The sequence below is a fragment of the Rattus rattus genome, chromosome 1 (genome assembly GCF_011064425.1).
Source record: "Rattus rattus isolate New Zealand chromosome 1, Rrattus_CSIRO_v1, whole genome shotgun sequence".
In the NCBI taxonomy this organism is placed as follows: domain Eukaryota; kingdom Metazoa; phylum Chordata; class Mammalia; order Rodentia; family Muridae; genus Rattus; species Rattus rattus.
In genome coordinates, this window is record NC_046154.1 from 3,358,344 (window position 1) to 3,381,510 (window position 23,167).

Consider the following 23,167-nt stretch of genomic DNA (forward strand, 5'->3'; position numbering starts at 1 on the left):
GTGGAGGCCTGGTACTGTAAACCTGGTCAAAAGCCCACAGCTTGGGATGTCACAAGTCTTAGGGAGGAACCTATATTGTTTTGCTAGACAATGTGTTGTCAAACTGCCTTCTGAGTACTTATGCTTATACCTATATATTACAGAGGAACGTCTCTCTTCAGTGGTGAGCAATGAATGCGGACACTCATAACCTGTCCAAAGTCCGAGAGTCAGTGTCTGTCAAGTGCTCAGCACTAACTGGGATACCAATAACCCCACCACCACCAGGCTCAGAAGAGAGGCTGGAAGAATGTGAGAACCAGAGAATGGGGAAGGCTGCTGTGAAGCTGTCTTTGGGATATAATACAGCCCATTACACACATGAACTCAGACAGCTGCGATTCCCTACCCAAGATCAAGCAAAAATCAATCAGAACTTCACTGGCCAGCACTGCTAAACTTAGTGAATTGTTACATCTTAAAGGAGGTTATGTGAGAGGCTCTCTGGGGAGAAGTGGAAGGAAGGGACTGGGAGTTCCTGGAAGGAAGGAAAGATACATTGTTTCCAAGTATGAAACTGTCAAAGAGTGAACTGAAAGATGTTCTACTTTCAAGCCATTTCTAGCCAGGCATGATGGTACATTCCCACAATCCCAGCACTGGGAGAAGGAAGCACAAGGATCAGAAATTCAAGTTCATCTTTGACTACACAGTGAGTTAAAGGCAAGTGTAGGTTACATAAATGCTCTCTAATTAAAAAAATCATTCTAAGCTGGGGGTGTAGCTCAGTGGTAGAGCATTTGCTCAGCACGTGCACAGCCCTAGGGTCTATCCTCAGTGTTGGAACAAAACAAAACAAAAGACAAAGCATTAAATTAAAGGGAAGGGTGGGAAGGAGGAAAAGGAATGAGTTGTTTTTAAACTCCACTCTAGAAAATTCTCAGGTTTTTTTCTTTCTATTATTTTGAGACAGAATCTCATCTCATTTAGCCCAGGCTGTCCTTGAACACCTGCAGCTATTGCTTTTATCTCCCGAATGCTACTATTACAAGCATGTGCCACCACCTTTCAACAAGTACTCAAACTGTGCTCCCCGACACACACACTCTCACACCCCCATACCCCTGCGTCTCCTCAGACCAACTAGTTTTTTCCTAAAACCCAGATGGGGTGAGGTCCTTTAGAAGCAAACCACCAAGTATCATTTCTGCACCTAAAGCTCCTACAACATCAGACAGTAAGACTAGGAAACCAAAGACTTCCCTTGTCTTTACACAGGAGCAAATATCCTGTTGCTAAAGAAATAAGATGAGAGAATGTTTTTTAAAAATAAGGTGTTTTGGTTTTTAGTAAATGTTTGCAGTACAATTCTGATGTTAGTAGAAGTTTGGGATGGGGATACCTGAACAAAAAAAAAAAAAAAAAAAGATTCTGTAAGAGATCCCAACTCAATGTTGTATAAGACTACAAAGCAACAGATCCATGGCCACTTTATCCTGGGCTTGGGCTTGCCCCAGTTAATTCTTAAAGTCAACTGGACATAACCTAGAGTCACCTGGGAAAAGAAGCTCAGGGGAAGAACTGCCTCCAGATTGGCTGAGGCATGTCATGTCTGTGGGGCATCAGATTGAGTGACATGGGAGGGATCAGCCTACAGTGGGTGGGACCACCCCTAAGCAGGAAGTTCTGACATAGATAAGAAAGCTGGCTGGGCATAAGTCAGTGAGTGAGTCAGCAAGCAGAACTCCTTTACTGATTCAGCACGGAGTTCCTGTCCTTACTTCTTTCAGTGATGGGCCGTGACCTAGAAGTGTAAGGTACGACAAACCTTTTCCTTCCCCAAATGGCTTTCAGTTAATGTTTTATCAGGGCAACAGAATGAAAGTAGGCCAAGTCCCTGAGTAGCCATCCGCTGCCTACCCTAATATACTCAGGACTCTCAGACTAACCCTTTTTGGAGTACATTAACAGACCGCTGGCTTCCACAAACCCAAAGCTGAAATGTCACCATCTGAAACCAATGCAGAGACTTCCCTGCTTTACTATGACCCACCTACCTCCTGTTCCCACCAATGTATTGGAAATGATTTATAGCTTGCTTTTGTTCTGCAAGTAGGAAAACTTCATGATGGCTAAAGAGTTGGCTCCGTTGGTAAAGGCACTTGTTAAACCTGAAGACCAGCTAAGACCCACTTATTAGAAGGAGAGAATGACTCCCACAAGCTGTCCTCTGGTCTCCAAATGTGCAACTTGGCACACAGAAAACCTAAATAAATGAAATTTTAAAACTTCATGAAATTATATCCATGTTGGAATGCTAATTGGGGTAACCTTACTAGTACTGGTTTCTTTAGAACAGTGATATGATGTGTACAAAGCACTGTTGTGTTCCCAGCAGAAAGACAAGGTGCTTCAGTAAGGGGCAGAAAGGAGAAGGTTATGTCCATGCTCAGTGTTCTGACCAATGAACATCTGAATGAAACTTTCCCTGAAAAACAACAAGCCTGAGATCACCACCCTCCCCTCCCTCATCCCTTACCACCTACGGCAGGCAGGGGAGCTGAATTCAGTGTCCTGAGAGTAGGAGACCCAGCCATGTCTCTGCTCACTGAAGCACTCGGGGGGGAGGACAAGCCCTGTACCTTACCTGGGCAACAAGGCAGAACTGGCCCTGGCAAGGTGGTATTGGTAAGCTGGCCCCATGAAATCAGAAGGGCAGGCAGGCTGGCCCTTGGATACCCCTCAGGCCCAGATCCAGGGCTGGCTTCGAGTTGGCCCACCTCAGCATCTACCCCACTGATGAACTGCTAGAGTGAGTGCATGAATGGGGCCTGCTCCAGCAGAAACAGGGCTGTGGGGTCTCCACAACACAGGACAGCATCAGGGTATTTGGGAGGAGTCCCTGTAAGGTGCCAGTATCCATGGAGTGACAGAAGCTAGAGACTTTGTACTGTACCAATAAGTCACAGCAATGGGCATTTGCAGGTATGGACCAAGGACTGTGCTGTGGAACTCAGTGGGAGGCACTGCGGCACACTGCAGTGTGACTTTTTTTCTCTGTTGGGGAAAGGGTTACAATGGTGGAGGGTGGTGTGGGGGTAGAGAGAGAAGGGTGGGATAGGGTAGGGTTCATGATGTGGAATTCACAAAGAACCAGTGAAAAAATTTTTAAAAGCAGGGATTACTATGTTTAAGGGGTTGGGGAACAACTCCAAGCAAAGTGACCACAAGTATTCAAAACTAGTGAAGAAACTGGTGCATTCTAGGGATATAAACTGCCAAAAATCCTCAATTCGTAACATGTCGGAGTCACTCTAGGAAAACAGGGGAAGCATCCTACTGTTTTCAGGGCAAGAAGTCCAGAAATGGCCTCAGTTGTGAAAAGCAATTACAAATAAACAATCTATTTCCTGGGGCCTCAATAAGTTCTTTAAAATAAGCTAACAACTAGGGGACACTAATTGTTCCAGTTAGCTTTACTGCTGCTATGACAAGCTATTATGACCAAAAGAACGTAGAGGAAATGGTGGATCACAGCAAGGCAGGGAAGTTCCTGTATAGGCTTCAGATGGTGCTTGACCACACTTTAGCTTTTGGGTTTGTGGAAGCCAGTGCTCTGTTAATGCATTTCAAAAAGACTGCCTGATAGTTAGACCCAGGGGAGGGCGGTGGATGGCTACTGTTTTTATCTAGTCCAGGTCTATGCACGGCTCTACCAGCAATGGACTACTCCCTCCAAAGTCAACAACCAAGACAAAGCTCCGTAGACAACATACTCCTGGGACAGTATGATAGAAGCGATTCCACAATGGAGGGTTCTTCTTCTCAGGCAACTGTAGGTCTATGTCAAGCTGACAGCTGACACTAGCTATGACACTACTCAGGAAGTAGTCAGTCCAGTATCAAGAATAAGATGGCTGTGGACAATCACTACTGTAAACAGTATTCTAAACCCAATTCAAAAGATGGGGGAAACAATGCTTGCACATGTATTTAGACACGGGTAAAAAGTCCTGAATGACTGCAGTGATGACTGCTTGGGGCCAGGAAGCAGAGGGGCTGGGGAATGAAAATATGGAAGGGAGACCACTTACCACAGTCCTTGTAGTATTGAAAAGAGTTTGTACTAAATATGCATACTTTTTAATAAAGTTTTTGAATAGAGAAAGAGGCAGCGGCTGTTGAGACTACTGCTAGTAAGCCTACCAACTTTCCATGTTTTGTACAAATGATAGATATCTTATACAGTTTCTGCCAATATTGGGTGGTTCGCTGAAAAGAACGCGGGTCCTTCATCCTAGTTCAGTAACTTCTTAGAAATAAGTGATGAAGAAGACGGTTGGGAAGCCTGTGGTAGGAAGTGGAGGGCACAGGCCCTTCATTCCATCCAAAGGAGCCACCAAGAATTCAAATTTGACAAGACCCAAATATATTCTGTAACCTTGAACCAGGTGACCTGAAATCAAAGAGCATAATTTTAACCTAAAGGGCACTGAACACAACCCTCCAACTTATGACATATGCTAAAACCAGAGTACAAGAGCTCAGATCCCCAACACCATGGAAAAAGCTGTGTGTGGCAGTCTACATTCCTGCAACCTAGTGCTGGGAAGTAGAGAAGGAGGACCCCTAAGGGTTTGCTAGCCAATTGGTAGGCTCCAAGTTTGGTGAGAGATTTTGTCTCAAAAAGTAAGATGAAGAGGCTCTGAGAAAAACATCTGATGTCAACCTCTAGCTTCCACAAAGGCACACGCAGGGGCCTGCACGTCCATACACATCACGTGCACTGACCATGTACAATTTAAATTGCAAAATGAGTAAACAGGGGCAAGAGAGATGTTTTAGCAGGTAAAGATGTTTGTTGCCACCAAACCTGACAACCCAAGTTTAATTCCCAGAACCCACAAAGTAGAAGAAAATAAATCAATTCCCACAAGTTGTTCACTGATCACTATACATATCCTCTGACTCACACACATGTGCACAAGCGCACGCATGTGTGTGCGCGCACACACATACACACACACACACACACACACACACACACACACACACACACACACACACACACAATCAAAGCCAAAACCAAAACCAAAACCAAAGCATGACCAAAAATATTATAAAATAGGACATTTCTTTTATAGGCAGCCAGCTGGTAGTGTAGAGACAGAACAGACTGCCAACAGGAGCCCAACTACAAATACATACATTTTGCCATCTTAGATGGCAGAAAAATCTTTGGCATTTACCTTCCAAATATTAATCCAAGACATTGTTAATAAAATCTATCAGAAATCCTATCAGGGAAAAAAGGAAAGAGAGGGAAGGAAATGTGGGAAGGAGGATGGGAGAGAGGTGGGCAGAGAGAGCACTGGGAAGGAAGTAAAATCCTAGCAGGCCGTGCCAATGTTATAATAGATTCACATCCTATTTGCTTTTGGGAAAATTCCAGTACTATTTGAGAGAGTGAGATTACAAGTCTCCCAGAGATGCACACCCTGATCAGATGGCATGACAGTCAAGTCACCTGCAAAACAGGACACATGTTCTGGTGCAAGCCAAATTTCCTTTCTATCTAGAAACTTTGTGAGGTGTTAGTCCTGATGATCAGGAAGTGTCAAGTCCTCTCAATCTGTTGTGCTGTAGCATAAAATGCTGACATAATAATCACATTATCTGTATGATCAAGTCTAGATCACAAATTACAAGTTGGGTCTACTCCTTCTGAGATAGGGTGGGTCCAGAATAGAAAAGCATTCTGAACCAAAAAGAGATGAACAAACTCTCTGTTCTACTGGAATCTGCCATCCTACTGGGAAAGCAAAACCCTCTTTGAGAGGTACCAGCATATTTCATAAGCTTAAAGCTGATCTGGCTCATGATAAGCAGCGAAACAGACAAAGATTAGCATTGCCAATAAATAACTGAAACTTGTGTTTTAATTAAGCCATTATCCATTAGAACAGACAGTATTCTGTTAGTCCACATGGTAATGCATATCTGGTTACATACACAGACTGGGCTGTTTCTCTTCTTCTTCCTAGGGTAAACACTAGAAATTAGACAGGCCATACAGAAGCAGTGAACAGTTTTACACAGAAACCAAAAGTAACAGAAGGATTTTAAGAGGACATTTGAATGTGGTGCAGACTAGAGATGCAGCACATTAGACTGAACAACAGTGGAAAGCATTAACTAACTCCTGCTTCCTAAGAACAAACAAATCCCAGTAGGATAGATCACCCTGAAATAAAGAAAATAAAGAATAAAGTATTTTACATGAACATGTCTCTTTCAGATACAATAGTAAAATAAATCCTTTTATAAAGTAAGTGTGATGGTTTGTTTATGCTTGGCCCAGGGAGTGGCACTATTAGGAGGTGTGGCCTTGTTGGAGGAAGTGTGTCACTGTGGGCGTGGGTTTTTTTTTTATTAACTTGAATATTTCTTATATACATTTCAAGTGTTATTCCCTTTCCCGGTTTTCGGGCAAACATCGCCCTCCCCTCCCTTCCTTATGGGTGTTCCTCCCCACCTCCCCCATTGCCGCCCTCCCCAACTGTCTAGTTCACTGGGGTTCAGTCTTAGCAGGACCCAGGGCTTCCCTTCCACTGGTGCTCTTACTAGGATATTCATTGCTACCTATGAGGTCAGAGTCCAGGGTCAGTCCATGTATAGTCTTTAGGTAGTGGCTTAGTCCCTGGAAGCTCTGGTTGCTTGGCATTGTTGTACATATGGGGTCTCGACCCCTTCCCAATCTCTTCCAGTTCTTTCTCTGATTCCTTCAACGGGGGTCCTATTCTCAGTTCAGTGGTTTGCTGCTGGCATTCGCCTCTGTATTTGCTGTATTCTGGCTGTGTCTCTCAGGAGAGATCTACACTTCTGCACTTCTTTGCTTCATCCATCTTGTCTAATTGGGTGGCTGTATATATATGGGCCACATGTGGGGCAGGCTCTGAATGGGTGTCCTTCAGTCTCTGTTTTAATCTTTGCCTCTCTCTTCCCTGCCAAGGGTATTCTTGTTCCCCTTTAAAGAAGGGGTGAAGCATTCACATTTTGATCATCCGTCTTGAGTTTCATTTGTTCTAGGCATCTAGGGTAATTCAAGCATTTGGGCTAATAGCCACTTATCAATGAGTGCATACCATGTATGTCTTTCTGTGATTGGTTAGCTCACTCAGGATGATATTTTTCCAGTTCCAACCATTTGCCTACTGAATTTCATAAAGTCGTTGTTTTTGATAGCTGAGTAATATTCCATTGTGTAGATGTACCACATTTTCTGTATCCATTCCTCTGTTGAAGGGCATCTGGGTTCTTTCCAGCTTCTGGCTATTATAAATAAGGCTACGATGAACATAGTGGAGCACGTGTCTTTTTTTATATGTTGGGGCATCTTTTGGGTATATGCCCAAGAGAGGTATAGCTGGATCCTCAGGCAGTTCAATGTCCAATTTTTCTGAGGAACCTCCAGACTGATTTCCAGAATGGTTGTACCAGTCTGCAATCCCACCAACAATGGAGGAGTGTTCTCTTTCTCGCATCCTCGCCAGCATTTGCTGTCACCTGAGTTTTTGATCTTAGCCATTCTCACTGGTGTGAGGTGAAATCTCAGGGTTGTTTTGATTTGCATTTCCCTGATGACTAAAGATGTTGAACATTTCTTTTACTGGTGTTTCTCAGCCATTCGGCATTCCTCAGCTGTGAATTCTTTGTTTAGCTCTGAACCCCATTTTTTAATAGGGTTATTTGTCTCCCTCGGTCTAACTTTTTGAATTCTTTGTATATTTTGGATATAAGGCCTCTATCTGTTGTAGGATTGGTAAAGATCTTTTTCCCAATCTGTTGGTTGCTTTTGTCCTAACCACAGTGTCCTTTGCCTTACAGAAGCTTTTGCAGTTTTATGAGATCCCATTTGTCGATTCTTGATCTTAGGAGCATAAGCCATTGGTGTTTTGTTCAGGAAATTTTTCCAGTGCCCATGTGTTCCAGATGCTTCCTAGTTTTTCTTCTATTAGTTTGAGTGTGTCTGGTTTGATGTGGAGGTCCTTGATCCACTTGGACTTAAGCTTTGTACAGGGGTGATAAGTATGGATCGATCTGCATTCTTCTACATGTTGACCTCAGTTGAACCAGCACCATTTGTTGAAAATGCTATCTTTTTTTCCATTGGATGGATTTGGCTCCTTTGTCAAAAATCAAGTGACCATAGGTGTGTGGGTTCATTTCTGGGTCTTCAATTCTGTTCCATTGGTCTATCTGTCTGTCTCTGTACCAATACCATGCAGTTTTATCACTATTGCTCTGTAATGTTGCTTGAGTTCAGGGATAGTGATTCCCCTGAAGTCCTTTTTATTGTTGAGGATAGTTTTAGCTATCCTGGGTTTTTTTGTTATTCCAGATGAATTTGCAAATTGTTCTGTCTAACTCTTTGAAGAATTGGATTGGTATTTTTGATGGGATTGCATTGAATCTGTAGATCGCTTTTGGTAAAAAATGGCCATTTTTACTATATTAATCCTGCCAATCCATGAGCATGGGAGATCTTTCCACCTTCTGAGGTCTCCTTCAATTTCTTTCTTCAGTGTCTTGAAGTTCTTATTGTACAGATCTTTTACTTGTTTGGTTAAAGTCACACCGAGGTACTTTATATTATTTGGGTCTATTATGAAGGGTGTCGTTTTCCTAATTTCTTTCTCGGTTTGTTTCTCTTTTGTGTAGAGGAAGGCTACTGATTTATTTGAGTTAATTTTATACCCAGCCACTTTGCTGAAGGTGTTTATCAGCTTTAGTAGTTCTCTGGTGGAACTTTTGGGATCACTTAAATATACTATCATATCATCTGCAAATAGAGATATTTTGACTTCTTCTTTTCGATCTGTATCCCCTTGACCTCCTTTTGTTGTCTGATTGCTCTGGCTAGAACTTCAAGAACTATATTGAATAAGTAGGGAGAGAGTGGGCAGCCTTGTCTAGTCCCTGATTTTAGTGGGATTGCTTCAAGTTTCTCTCCATTTAGTTTAATGTTAGCCACTGGTTTGCTGTATATGGCTTTTACTATGTTTAGGTATGGGCCTTGAATTCCTATTCTTTCCAGGACTTTTATCATGAAGGGGTGTTGAATTTTGTCAAATGCTTTCTCAGCATCTAATGAAATGATCATGTGGTTTTGTTCTTTCAGTTTGTTTATATAATGGATCACGTTGATGGTTTTCCGTATATTAAACCATCCCTGCATGCCTGGGATGAAGCCTACTTGATCATGGTGGATGATTGTTTTGATGTGCTCTTGGATTCGGTTTGCCAGAATTTTGTTGAGTATTTTGCATCGATGTTCATAAAGGGAATTGGTCTGAAGTTCTCTTTCTTTGTTGGGTCTTTTGTGGTTTAGGTATAAGGAGTAATTGTGGCTTCATAGACTTGAATTAGGTAGTGCTCCATCTGTTTCAATTTTGTGGAATAGTTTGGATAATATTGGTATGAGGTCTTCTATGAAGGTCTGATAGAATTCTGCACTAAACCCGTCTGGACCTGGGCTCTTTTTGGTTGGGAGACCTTTAATGACTGCTTCTGTTTCCTTAAGAGTTATGGGGTTGTTTAACTGGTTTATCTGTTCCTGATTTAACTTCGGTACCTGGTATCTGTCTAGGAAATTGTCCATTTCCTGTAGATTTTCAAGTTTTGTTGAATATAGGCTTTTATAGTAAGATCTGATGATTTTTTGAATTTCCTCTGAATCTGTAGTTATGTCTCCCTTTTTCTTTCTGATTTTGTTAATTTGGACACGCTCTCTGTGTCCTCTCGTTAGTCTGGCTAGGGGTTTATCTATCTTGTTGATTTTCTCAAAGAACCAACTTTTGGTTCTGTTGATTCTTTCTATGGTCCTTTTTGTTTCTACTTGGTTGATTTCAGCTCTGAGTTTGATTATTTCCTGCCTTCTACTCCTCCTGGGTGTATTTGCTTCTTTTTGTCCTAGAGCTTTTAGGTGTGCTGTCAAGCTGCTGACATATGCTTTTTCCTGTTTCTTTCTGCAGGCACTCAGCGCTATGAGTTTTCCTCTTAGCACAGCTTTCATTGTGTCCCATAAGTTTGGGTATGTTGTACCTTCATATTCATTAAATTCTAAAAAGTTTTTAATTTCTTTCTTTATTTCTTCCTTGACCAGGTTATCATTGAGTAGAGCATTGTTCAATTTCCACGTATATGTGAGCATTCTTCCCTTATTGTTATTGAAGACCAGCTTTAGGCCGTGGTGGTCCGATAGCACGCATGGGATTATTTCTATCTTTCTGTACCTGTTGAGGCCCGTTTTTTGACCAATTATATGGTCAATTTTGGAGAAAGTACCATGAGGAGCTGAGAAGAAGGTATATCCTTTTGCTTTAGGGTAGAACGTTCTATAAATATCCGTTAAGTCCATTTAGCTCATGACTTCTCTTAGTCTGTCTACGTCTCTGTTTAATTTCTGTTTCCATGATCTGTCCATTATTGAGAGTGGGGTGTTGAAATCTCCTACTATTATTGTGTGAGGAGCAATGTGTGTTTTGAGCTTTAGTAAGGTTTCTTTTACGTATGTAGGTGGCCTTGTATTTGGGGCATAGATATTTAGGATTGAGAGTTCATCTTGGTGGATTTTTCCTTTGATGAATATAAAGTGTCCTTCCTTATCTTTTTTGATGACTTTTAGTTGAAAATTGATTTTATTTGATATTACAATGGCTACTCCAGCTTGCTTCTTCTTTCCATTTGCTTGGAAAGTTGTTTCCCAGCCTTTCACTCTGAGGTAGTGTCTGTCTTTGTCTCTGAGGTGTGTTTCCTGTAGGCAGCAGAATGCAGGGTCCTCGCTATTGCAGTATCCAGTTTGTTAATCTATGTCTTTTTATTGGGAGTTGAGGCCATTGATGTTGAGAGATATTTGAATAGTGATTATTGCTTCCTGTTATATTCATATTTGGATGTGAGGTTATGTTTGTGTGCTTTTCTTCTCTTTGTTTTGTTGCCAAGGCGATTAGTTTCTTGCCTCTTCTAGGTATAGCTTGCCTCCTTATGTTGGGCTTTACCACTTATTATCCTTTGTAGTGCTGGATTTGTAGAAAGATATTGTGTAAATTTGGTTTTGTCATGGAATATCTTGGTTTCTCCATCTATGTTAATTGAGAGTTTTGCAGGAAACAGTAGCCTGGGCTGGCATTTGTGTTCTCTTAGGGTCTGAATGACATCAGTCCAGGATCTTCTGGCCTTCATAGTTTCTGGCTTAAAAGTCTGGTGTGTGATTCTGATAGGTCTGCCTTTATATGTTACTTGACCTTTTTCCCTTACTGCTTTTAATATTCTTTCTTTATTTTTGTGCGTTTGGTGTTTTGACTATTATGTGATGGGGAGGTGTTTCTTTTCTGGTCCAATCTATTTGGAGTTCTGTAGGCTTCTTGTATGCCTATGGGTATCTCTTTTTTTTTAGGTTAGGGAAGTTTCTTCTATGATTTTGTTGAAGATATTTACTGGTCCTTTGAGCTGGGAGTCTTCACTCTCTTCTATACCTATTATCCTTAGGTTTGATCTTCTCATTGAGTCCTGGATTTCCTGTATGTTTTGGACCAGTAGCTTTTTCCGCTTTACATTATCTTTGACAGTTGAGTCAATGATTTCTATGGAATCTTCTGCTCCTGAGATTCTCTCTTCCATCTCTTGTATTCTGTTGGTGAAGCTTGTATATACATCTTCTTGTCTCTTCTTTTGGTTTTCTATATCCAGGGTTGTTTCCATGTGTTCTTTCTTGATTGCTTCTATTTCCATTTTTAATTCCTTCAACTGTTTGATTGTGTTTTCCTGGAATTCTTTCAAGGATTTTTGTGTCTCCTCTCTATGGGCTTCTACTTGTTTATTTATGATTTCTGATATTCTTTCAGGGATTTTTGTGTCTCTCTCTCTATGGGCTTCTACTTGTTTATTTATGTTTTCCCTGAATTCTTTCCAGGCATTTTGCGATTCTCTCTGTAGGCTTCTACTTTTTTTATTAATGTTTTTCCAAATGTGTTTCTCTAAGGGGAGTTCTTCACGTCTTTCTTGAAGTCCTCCAGCATCATGATCAAATATGATTTTGAAACTAGATTTTTGCTTTTCTGGTGTGTTTGGATATTCCATGTTTGTTTTTTGGTGGGAGAATTGGGCTCTGATGATGTCATGTAGTCTTGGTTTCTGTTGCTTGGGTTCCTGCGTTTGCCTCTCGCCATCATATTATCTCTAGTGTTACTTTGTTCTGCTATTTCTGACAGTGGCTAGACTGTCCTATAAGCCTGTGTGTCAGGAGTGCTGTAGACCTGTTTTACTGTTTTCTTTCTGCCAGTATTGGGGACAGAGTGTTCTGCTTTCGTGCGTGTAGTTTTTCCCCTCTACAGGTCTTCAGCTGTTCCTGTGGGCCTGTGTCTTGAGTTCACCTGGCAGGTCACTTGCATCAGAAAAGATTGGTCTTACCTGTGGTCCCGAGGCTCAAGTTGGCTTGCGAAGGGTGCTGCCCAGGGCTCTCCAGGTGGCAGCAACCAGGAAGATCTGCCCGCCCCTTCCGGGAACCTCCGTGCACCAGGGTTCCAGATGGATTTTGGTGTTTTCCTCTGGAATCAGTAATGTGTGCAGAGAGCAGTCTCTTCTGGTTTCGCAGGCGTGTCTGCCTCTCTGAAGGTTTAGCTCTCCCTCCCACGGGATTTGGGTACAGAGAACTGTTTATCCGGTCTGTTTCCTTCAGGTTCCGTCGGTGTCTCAGGCAGGGGTCCTGCCGCTCCTGGGCCCTCTCCCACGGGAGCCCAGAGGCCTTATACAGTTTCCTCTTGGGCCAGGGATGTGGGCAGGGGTGGGCAGTGTTGGTGGTCTCTTCCGCTCTGCAGCCTCAGGAGTGCCCACCTGACCAGGCGGTGAGGTCTCTCTCCCACGGGTTCTGGGAGCAGAGAGCTGCTGCAGGCGGGATCCGTGGGTGTGGGACTTCAGTAAACACAGGGCGTGCCGGGTCCTAGAGGAATTCTGCCTCCGTGTGTCCCGAGATCACCAGGCCGCTTTCTTGCATCAGAAAAGTTGGTCTTATCTGTGGTCCCAAGGTTCAAGTTCACTCTCGGGGTGCTGCCCACAGGCTCTCCGCAGTGGCAGCAACCAGGAAGATCTGCGCCGCCCCTTCCGCGGGCGTGGGTTTTAATACCTTCATCCTAGCTGCCTGGAAGCCAGTATTCTCCTAGCAGCCTTCGGATGAAGATGTAAAACTCTCAGCTCCTCCTGCACCATGGCTGCCTGGATGCTGCCATGCTCCTGCCTTGATGATGATAATGGACTGAACCTCTGACCCTGTAAGCCAGCCCCAGTTAAATGTTGTCTTTATAAGAGTTGCCTTGGTCATGGTGTCTCTTCACAGCAGTAAAACCCTAACTGAGACAGGAATTAAAGTATTACAACTTGGCAAATCACAGTACATGACTGACAGTGCTTCTGAATGCCTGGTTGCTGTTATTCATGGTGTAATTCACTCTCTGTTCTGAACAGGGCCATTCTTCAACAAACACTTTAAACTAAAATGTGAAAATATATCCTCTTTTCCTATTTAAAAAATGATCCAATCTTGGGATATTTTAGATGTATAAACATATGTATACATACATGCACATATAAATATATCATATCCCTACTATCAAAAGTTTTAAAACAATGAAACAAATACTTTGCATATAACCAGAAAAACCTCGATGAAGGACAAAACAATACAGTGTATCTCAAATAGATACAGTGGGTCTGTCAAGATGGCTTAGGGGGTTTGGTGGCTTGACTAAGAAAGGCACCCATAGCCTCACATGTTTGAATATTTGGTCCCTAGTTGGTGGGACTGCTTGGGCAGGATTAGGAAGTGTGGCCCTGTTGGAGGAGGTATGGTGCTTGGGCCAGGCTTGAGGTTTCAAAGATTCTTGCCATTTGAAGTGTGCTCTCTGCCTCCTTCTAGGGGACCAAGACATGAGCTCTCAGCGTTACTCCAGCTGTCTACCTCCATGTCCTTGCCCCACCACTACAAATGCTCATTCTCTACAACTATAAACCCTATGAAACTTGTTAGTGAGTTGCCTTGGTTGTGGTGTTTTATCTCACCCATAGAAAAGTAACTAAGACCTCAGGTGAAGGTAGCTGCCACCAAGGTTGAAGACCTAAGTTAAATACCTGGATCCATGCTAGAAGAATCTCCTAAAACTTGTCATCTGACCTCCACATGTACACCATGGCAGCCATACACCTATAGATATTTAACTTTTTTAAAATATATAAAGAATAATTTTAATGTTCAACTATAGTTGGGATCACATTCCCAATAGAACTACACAGACTAAAAACAGTTATATCCAAAAGAAATTCGCTAGGGAAACCCTTAGGAGTATTATCAATTAATAAACACATAAGAGGGTTGGGGATTTAGCTCAGTGGTTAAAAGCGCTTGCCTAGTAAGTGCAAGGCCCTGGGTTCGGTCCTCAGTTCCGGAAAAAAAAAAAGAAAAGAAAGAAAGAAACACATCAGAGCTCCTCAGAACTTAGAATCAAGGAGTCACTGGTATTGTTGAAGAAAACTTCTGTCAAGACAATCAACTCTGGTCTAACTAAATCCCAACTCCTAATTAAAGGAGTTAGTTTCCAGGAATCTGCATTCATATTGTCAGGACTTTTAAAAGTGTTCAGTTGGGTTTTGTCTGCTTTAGTAGTGTTGGGGATGGAACCTCGGTTCTTGGCCATACTAGGCAAGCTGTTCTGAGTTACATGTCCAGCCTAGAAATAGAAATTATTTGAAATAAGTCAGTACTGTATAGTACTTTAAATACTTAAAAACAAAACAATACTACAATTTACCACTGAGTGCTACTTTTAACCACATTGAAGTTTTCATCTGTTGGTGTGAAATCATATTAACACTTCTAGAATCTTACTTTAAAATTTTTTACTTAAATATTCCTGTATCTCAAAAAAAAAACTTAAGACCTACACATTCTTCCCTTGCACATCTGTTTTCCTTGAATACTTGCTAAAGATTAGGGACACCAACTGTACCAGGATATATGAGGACTCAGCAAACCCTTCCAGATGCTACATCACTGCTGGTTCATTTCTAAACTACAGCTGGCAACACTGTCATTGAAACACGGGTGGGCAAAACAGGTTTGTATAAAAACTGAATATAGCAGACTGCTGTTAAACTCTCCCACAGCTAAGCATGGCACCATGGTGTACTTCTGCTTGCTTGGATAAGACATACATAGAAATATCTTTATCAGAGTAGGTTGGATATTGTGCAGTTTAGGCACATTTATAAGAGGAACGATTCTACATAAACTTCTGATGTTTAGCCCTGTGGCTACAGTTCTCAATTTTGCTGTTTGTTACTAGGCAGATTTGTACGAAACAGCTCAAACTGTAGCATTTCAGTACCTCCCTTTGAGAAACAAAGGGACTCTAGTATGAAAAAGCTAATTACACATAAGTATGGTGTTCCTAGGTTCAAGAGAACAAGGAACCGCATGCCACCAACCCAAAACTGATGCCACATGTGAGAAATACGGCTTTAAACAATATAGTGAGTATCTAATATAAACATATAAAACTCCATCTTATAAACAGTCCAGGAAAGAAAGTAGTGTGATACTGTAGTGGGTGACTCAGAATACATTTTTAAGAATTTATTTTTTTGGAGCGCTGTCCCCTCTCTCACCAGCTGCAGTGCTGGGAAAGCAGACGCTGCACATCACCAGGGCAGCACACAGTAGTAGATCTGATCTTGGTGGCAGAGGCACAGGTGAGCTGGCCCCACCACTAGTCAACTCCGAGGTGATCTGGTGAGGAAAACGTGTTCTCCCCCACCCCTCACCCCTTGCCATCTGCAGCAGGTGAGAGACGGCCCAAGGTCATGAGAGCTGGAGCGCTGACCCCAAACCTCACTGGCTACAGCACTTGAGAGAGCAGGCCCTGCACCTCACCTGGGTCAGGCAGCAGAGCTGACCCTGTGGCAAAGGTGCAGGTGAGTCAGCCCTGAGGGCATGAGAGGGAGAGCCAGCCAGGGCAGTGCTGGAGAGTGCTCACCCTGACAGCACGGGTGCAAGAAAGCTGGTGGGCGACCAACTCATCTACCACCCAGTCCCAGAGCCAGGACTTGAGTTGGCCCACCCCAACATATACCCCATTTATGAAGTGCTGGAGCACATAAAAGGGCTGGTTCTGCAGAACCAAAGTTGTAGGATCTCCATGACACAGAGCAACAACAGGATTATCTGAGAGGAGTCCTGGTGAGGATCCACAGATGCAGATACTCATAGCCAACCACTGGACTGAGCCTGGGAACTCCAATGGAAGAGTTAGGGGAAGGACTGAAGGAGCTGAAAGGGATTTCAACCTCATAAGAAGATCAATATAAACTAACCAGACCACTCAGAGCTCCCAGGACTAAACCACCAACCAAAGAGAGAACCATGGAGGGAACCATGGCTCCAGCTACATATATAGCAGAAGATGGTCTTATCTGACATCAGTGGGGGAGGAGGCCCTTTGTTCTGTGGAGGCTTGATGCCCCAGAGTAGGGGATGCTAGAGCAGTGAGGCAGGAGTGTGTGAGTGGATGGAAGAGCGCCCTCACAGAGGCAAAGGGGAGGGGAAATAGGATAGAGGGTCTGGGGAGAGGTAACTGGGAAGAGGGATATCATTTGAAATGTAAACAAATAAAATGATTAATATGGGCTGGAGAGATGACGCAGCGGTTACAAGCACTGACTGCTCTTCCAGAGGTCCTGAGTTCAATTCCCAGCAACCACTTGGTGGCTCACAACCATCTGTAAAGTGATCTGATGCCCTCTTCTGGTGTGTCTGAAGACAGCGACAGTGTACTCACATAAATAAAACTAAAAAGTCTTTTAAAAAATGATTAATAAGAGAAAGAAAAAAGAAAGGAAAGAAAGAAGAAAGGAAGGAAGGAAGGGTAGCAGAAGGCAGAGGCCTCGAACCAGACAAATGAGTCATTGCAATGAACATTTGCAAGTAAAGAAGTATGAACAAAAGGGTGTACCTAATGTGTAGTGGACACATTGTGACACACTACAGCTTTCCACTACAAGATGGAGTTTTTTGTTTGTTTTCAATGTTATTCTTTTTTCACTTGTTATTGGGGGGTATGAAGAGACGAGGAGATGAGTAGGATTGGGGTGAGGAATGCAGAATTCACAAAGGATCAATAAGAAGTTTTAAAAATGGCTTAGAAATTTAAAAAATTGTTTTAACTGTGTTTGCTCTTTCTCTCTCATACACACACACACACACACACACACACACACACACACACACGTGCACTAAAGGATTGAATCCTCTGGAGCTGCAGTCAACCACTGTGATCTGTCCAGCATAGGTTGGAACCTAAACTCTAGTACTAGCCCTAAAACATCAACAAGCACTCTTAACCACAGAGCCATCTCTCCAGTCCCCAAAATAATTTTTACCAAAAATACAAAAGCAATTTAATAAGGGAATAGTATGTCAAATATTAAACAAACTATGTCAGAATCATAGGCATTCATACACAAAAAGATTATCTTAAACTTTATCTTAGGCTAGCGATGAGACTCACTGGTGATGCACTTGCCTCACAGGGACCTAGGTTTGATCTCCAGCACTGAATAAAATAAAACAAACTGGGGGTTGGGGATTTAGCTCAGTGGTAGAGCGCTTGCCTAGCAAGCGCAAGGCCCTGGGTTCGGTCCCCAGCTCCTAAAAAAAAAAAAAGAAAAAAAATAAAACAAACTAACAAAAATGCAATCAAGGTATCTGGACTCAGTGATACAGTGAAAGAAAAGGGGCAAAAATTTAGGAAGATGGAGAAACTGAACAGGACAGATACCACTGTAACATGGAATTTTGTTAAGATATTAGGTATAACAGTAATTTTGTAATCCTATTTTGAGTTCTTTCCTAGGGACCAAAAAACATCTTAAACTTTACTGAATAAGCTTGTTATTAATGGCAGCACATCCTTAAATCTGTTTGTATACATCATAGAACACAGAAAAATGAACAGGTAATTTTATGTTCTTAAGAACAGGGCTTTGCACTGAGAGGGAAGATACATGAATGAAGATCAGAAGCCCCCTTAAGCAAGGATGTTAACTGATGATACTAGATGAACACGTGTGTGTGTGTGTGTGTGTGTGTGTGTGTGTGTGTGTGTGTGTGTGTGCGCGCGCGCGTGTGTGTGCACTGATGATGATGATACCAGATGAACATGGTGGGGGGGGCGGGAGGGGCGGTGTTCCTAGCTCTATCCATTCACAGAGTCAAAAAGCAATGGCACTCATGTCAATGCCCTAGAACTAGTTCTAGAATCTAAATGCCATTCCTCAATAAAAACAAGCAGGCTTTGTTGGAGAACAACTAAGACCAGGAAAGGAAGATGATCCTAGAACATGCATGTGTGTAGTTGACAAAAAGTGGTCAAAGTGATAGGAGCGTGCATCCAAAAAGGGCAAAAGCACCTAGGATACACTCTAAAGGGGAAGTAGCCTTTGCAAGGTCACAACACAAATGGTTAGTGGTAGCTGGTAACCGAGTTAGGCTTCTTAGAGACATAAGCACACATGCCTCTGCTAAGGTTCTAGGTCAGCCCTTGGCAGAAGAAGAGATGCAGACTACCAGGAGGCCCTAAGGCGAAGGTCTGGAACCCTGGATACAATAATAAAAGATGACCAGGTGAGATATATTCCCGCTCCCGACAGATGCTGACCTCATCAGGCCTGTGACCTGTGGTGCCACCTGACTGGAACACACCTCTACAGACAGTTATTAGCTGTGTTCACCTGTGCTCCAAGGCCATCTTATTATAGTACAGGGGTCTTTATAATTAAAAATAATAAAGATTGCTCATCAAACTGTTGAAGCAACATTTCTGTAAGATTACAATTTTTAAGAAAAGCTATATGAAGAAGTATTCAAGATATAGAAACAGGGCTTCACAGAAAGATAAAACTATCATCATAGTGAAAAACTTGATAATTTATCACTTTTTGTTTCCTCCTGCCCACATGGCACTGCTCTCCACTCCAACCGTTTCCTCAAATGAGTTCAGGAGCAGTGTGTGTTAGGTTTGTTTCTGACAGGCTATCCTGGGAAAGGGTCTAAGACAAAGCAAGGTCAAAATTAATTCACTGCAATGATTTTTGGAAAAGATTTCTAGATTTTAATTCATTCCATTCAGATTCTTCCTGCCTTCTACATCCCTAAATATCTGACCTTAAATCACAACAACAGAAGGTTGCAACAGCTCACAAGCAAAATAGGTTTGCTTCTCTGTACTTGTCTTCGTTTTATCAAGACAGAGAATCAACAGCATGTAAGCCCATGAATGGAGGTTTCTCTCTGACTCTAAGAAGGAAGCAGTGACTCAAGATACGACCCATGAACTAGGATGCTCTCGGCTGGAGTATTACTCTTCACCGTTTATACTCTAAGGAGCTCCCAACAGACTATTCAGTCTCTTCATGCATCCGTTTCCTCACCTAAGATATAGGAACAGTAGAACCTATGTCTTAGGATTATTGTGAAAAGTAGGTAAGTTTAATAGAACACATAATACAAGTAAGTTCTTGGAAGAGCATCTGCATACTCTAACTACAGACATTAATTATGCATTTCACTGCTATTGTCTGACTGTTGGTTGGTTGACACTGACACCTGTGTCCCTGTGGTTCTTAGTACTATTATGACAACTGCTACAATAGCCAAGTTTAATCTACAGGTGATGTAATTTGGCATTTGATTCAGGAAAATGAGAGCAAAGCAAATTACCACACACAGAGATAGAATCAGAGGGTGGAAAAACTACCTCCAAGGAGGTCATCAGTATCTCTCAGAAAGTTGTGTAAGAATCAGAAAGTAAGTTACCAACAGACTAGCAATTCATGATTCATTCCCAGAAAGAATCTGTGACCTGAACAAGTTAATCTCGGGAGAAATGACATGTTCTCTTCCTTAATCGTTTATGTAACATTAAGTTTACTATGTACTAAAAATTAAGCTAGACATCAGAAATACAAAATGGAATATTGTCTTTTAAAACTTTGTAAGGTTTCTAATGACCTTTCATTTGTTTCTTCTCCCTTCCCTCCCTCTCCTCCACCCCCCACTATTTATCTAGTTAGTTAGTTAGTTAGTTAGTTAGTTAGTTAGTTAGTTACTTCGTTAGCTAGTTTTCAGTACTGGGGATCAAACCAGGGTCTTGTGTCCACTAGGCAAACCCTCTAACAGTAAGATCCATTCAAAGCTCCTCAAACTGTCTGTATCAATAAAGTAAACACCATCCCTCACGACTGATAGGTTATATGCTTAGTGCACAAACACGGTACATGGAGACATAAAGAAGAAATGTATGAAGTAGACTGTGAAACAGGAAACAGCAGGCAGCTTTCACAGAGGTAGTGTTTTTAAAACTGAACTCTAAAAAATACTAGCAGGTAAACAAGGGTTGATGGGGTAAAAATCATACCCCCAGGGGTGAAAGTTAGCTACTGCAGGGCAAACACACAGCCCATGAAACAAAGGAGCCCTTCTGAAACTCGAGAGTAAACACCCCCGAGGCCTGTGCCTAGACAGAGAACCTCTTGAACAACTTCCATTTACAAAACTCTGCTCTTTTCAACTTAAAACAAGCCTCATTGTGGAAACACAGACAGCTGCAATTCAGACCAATTGGGAGACAAATTTCTCACTTACAACACTGGGCGGCAGCAGTGGGCAACGGCTTCCTCTGGTTTTCTTCTTGACTGGAATACTGGAAGCAGAAAGGAAAAGAAAAAAAAAAAAATACATAGTAAGAGTTCCAAGTACAGAAGAGGGAGAAATCACAGCTACCTCCCAAAATATTCACTGTGCAACTTGTGTCAAGTTTTTTGCTGAACAGAAATAGATCTTCTCATTCCTATCCTCCCTGTGGGATCCTGACTTAGGGCAGAGCTTCACTCATGGTGGGGCTTAAAGCAGGACAGCAGAGGACCATCTGACCAAGCAGGCCTGGTAGAACTAAAGGCCTGGCCTTAGAGTATTTCAAAGGTTCTGTGTATGCTCACGGCAACATCTAGATTTCACAAACCAAATGATAAAACTGAAGACCTCCATCAGGTGTGTGCTTATCTTTGAGTAACGTACTTCCTAGCTAATGCTTAAGGATATTGAAACTGCATATCTAAGCTGGACTTTCAGATCTAGCTGGTATTTCCTTCCTAACTCTAATCTCTCCAGAGCCAACCAACCACCACCACCACCACCACCACCACCACCACCACCACCACCACCACCACAACAACAACAACAACAACAACAACAACAACTGCACAGGGTATGAAGCTATAAGAAAATAATCTGTAAGAGGAAACAGAATTAAGGGGAAGTTTTGAAAGTGGGCAGGAGTCAAAAAAGTATAAACTAACATATATATGTAAGTAGCTTAGAAAAATAGTTTGGTTTGAGCCAGTGAAGAACTGGAAGGTATAACTTGAACCAACAAATCTGGGCTAGGCAGGTATGTGCTTAGAATGAGCTCAAGGTAATCCTCAGCTACATGAAGAATCAGAGACCACCACGGGCTACATGAAAAGGTATCTGAACTTTTCACACTAATTTTGCCACTCATTAACAAGCTATGGGGTTCTGGGTGAGCCAGAGTTAAACTGCCAATGAACCATTCATTCAATAAATATTGACTTAGCACCTACTATGTGAGGGCTGGCACAAGTTGGGTCAAGGCCATGATTGGACAGTAAAAAAAAAAGTGGGGATAAAGTTTTTGTAAGGTGGGAGAGAAGGAGAATCAAGATGGAGAGGGAGAGAGATGACCCATATCCAGGTGGTCTTGAATTGCCAAAGTAGTTGAGATGGATTCCTGTAGGCAAATTTATCTTATCTAGATGGGCGGTTTACATTCTTATCAATTGGTTGTGAGTTTATTGTGTGGATGCATTGTGGATTGAGAATATAATATATAAATCTGATTGCTGGGTTGTAGTTTGTTGAGTCTTGATTTTAACGGGTTGTTGGGAGTTTATACATAACTATTAGGGGCGGATGTTGGGAATGTAAACAGAGCAGTGCAGAGAGTCACGAGAAGGTTGGGACCACTAAGACCAGTGAGTGGATGCTGGAAATGTGAACAGAGTCCACAGTAAGAGAGCCATGAGATAGGTGGTCTCTGTATGAAACTGGTGTGGCAGCACCACGCCTGGGTCAGAGAGTACTTGGGGACAGCATGGAGCTCCTGAGATACATTAGTGCTAATTCCAATGGCCTGCTGGAGCCAGAACTAGGGAGAGCATGACTGCTAGGGTACACGTGGGAACCATTTCAGTTATTCCTGTCACCAGGCATGATAGGCTCTTATCCCTCTAGAACAGTAAGCTAAAATAAAACTTTTTCTTCTAAACTGCCTTTATCACAGCAACAGAAAGTGACTAATATAATCACACTTTTAAAAGACTATAACAGGGAAGGGGAGGTGGGTTGGTGATTAGCAGCATTAGCCTTCAAAGGACACAGGTTTGTTTCCTAGAACCCATATGGCACCTCACAACCATCAGTAACTCCAGTTCTAGAAGACCCAATGAACTCTTCTTGCCTCCTTGGATACCAGACATGCAAGTGGTACACAGACATTAAAAAAACAAAACAAACAAACAAAAAAAAAAACCACTTGTGCTGGCTGTTATAGAGCTGAACTGTAGGGAATGAGGATAGGCTGTCTACTAAGATGAAATTTGGTGACTTGTTCATAAGGATGACAGTGGCAAAGGATATTTCAAGTAGTTGTGTCCAAAACAATTTTATATGTAACATATTTCACAAGCTATAAACCATAATATAAATATAAGAATATTTATATTAATACGTACAATGGAAGACATCGAAGGTCAGGTACAATGTACACAGTAGGACTGCATTAGTAAAGCTGAACAAAACGTTCAGCAATCCAAGGCTGAGCCTCACCCCAAAGAGACAGGGGAGTCAGCTATTGAAAATAACCACTAAAAAAATGAGGAGTGGCTCTTCTTCTCTCCATGTATATGGTGTCTAACCTGTATTATATCTGTGCACCATATGCATGCCTGGAACCTGCAGAGGCCTCCTGAAACCAGAGTTACAAACGGTTTCCACCTGCCATTT

At 42.2% G+C, this 23,167-nt stretch overlaps 1 protein-coding gene and 1 pseudogene across 1 annotated transcript in view; one reads left to right on the forward strand and one right to left on the reverse strand.

The window, feature by feature from the left end:
* Positions 1–23,167, reverse strand: part of LOC116888249 — an 80,156-nt gene that overhangs the window by 35,957 nt on the left and 21,032 nt on the right. Inside the window, 1 exon segment of the mRNA XM_032889536.1 lies at positions 20,729–20,786. Within this exon segment, the coding sequence (XP_032745427.1) occupies positions 20,729–20,786 (58 nt within the window).
* LOC116890597 lies at positions 2,364–2,475 on the forward strand (annotated as a pseudogene).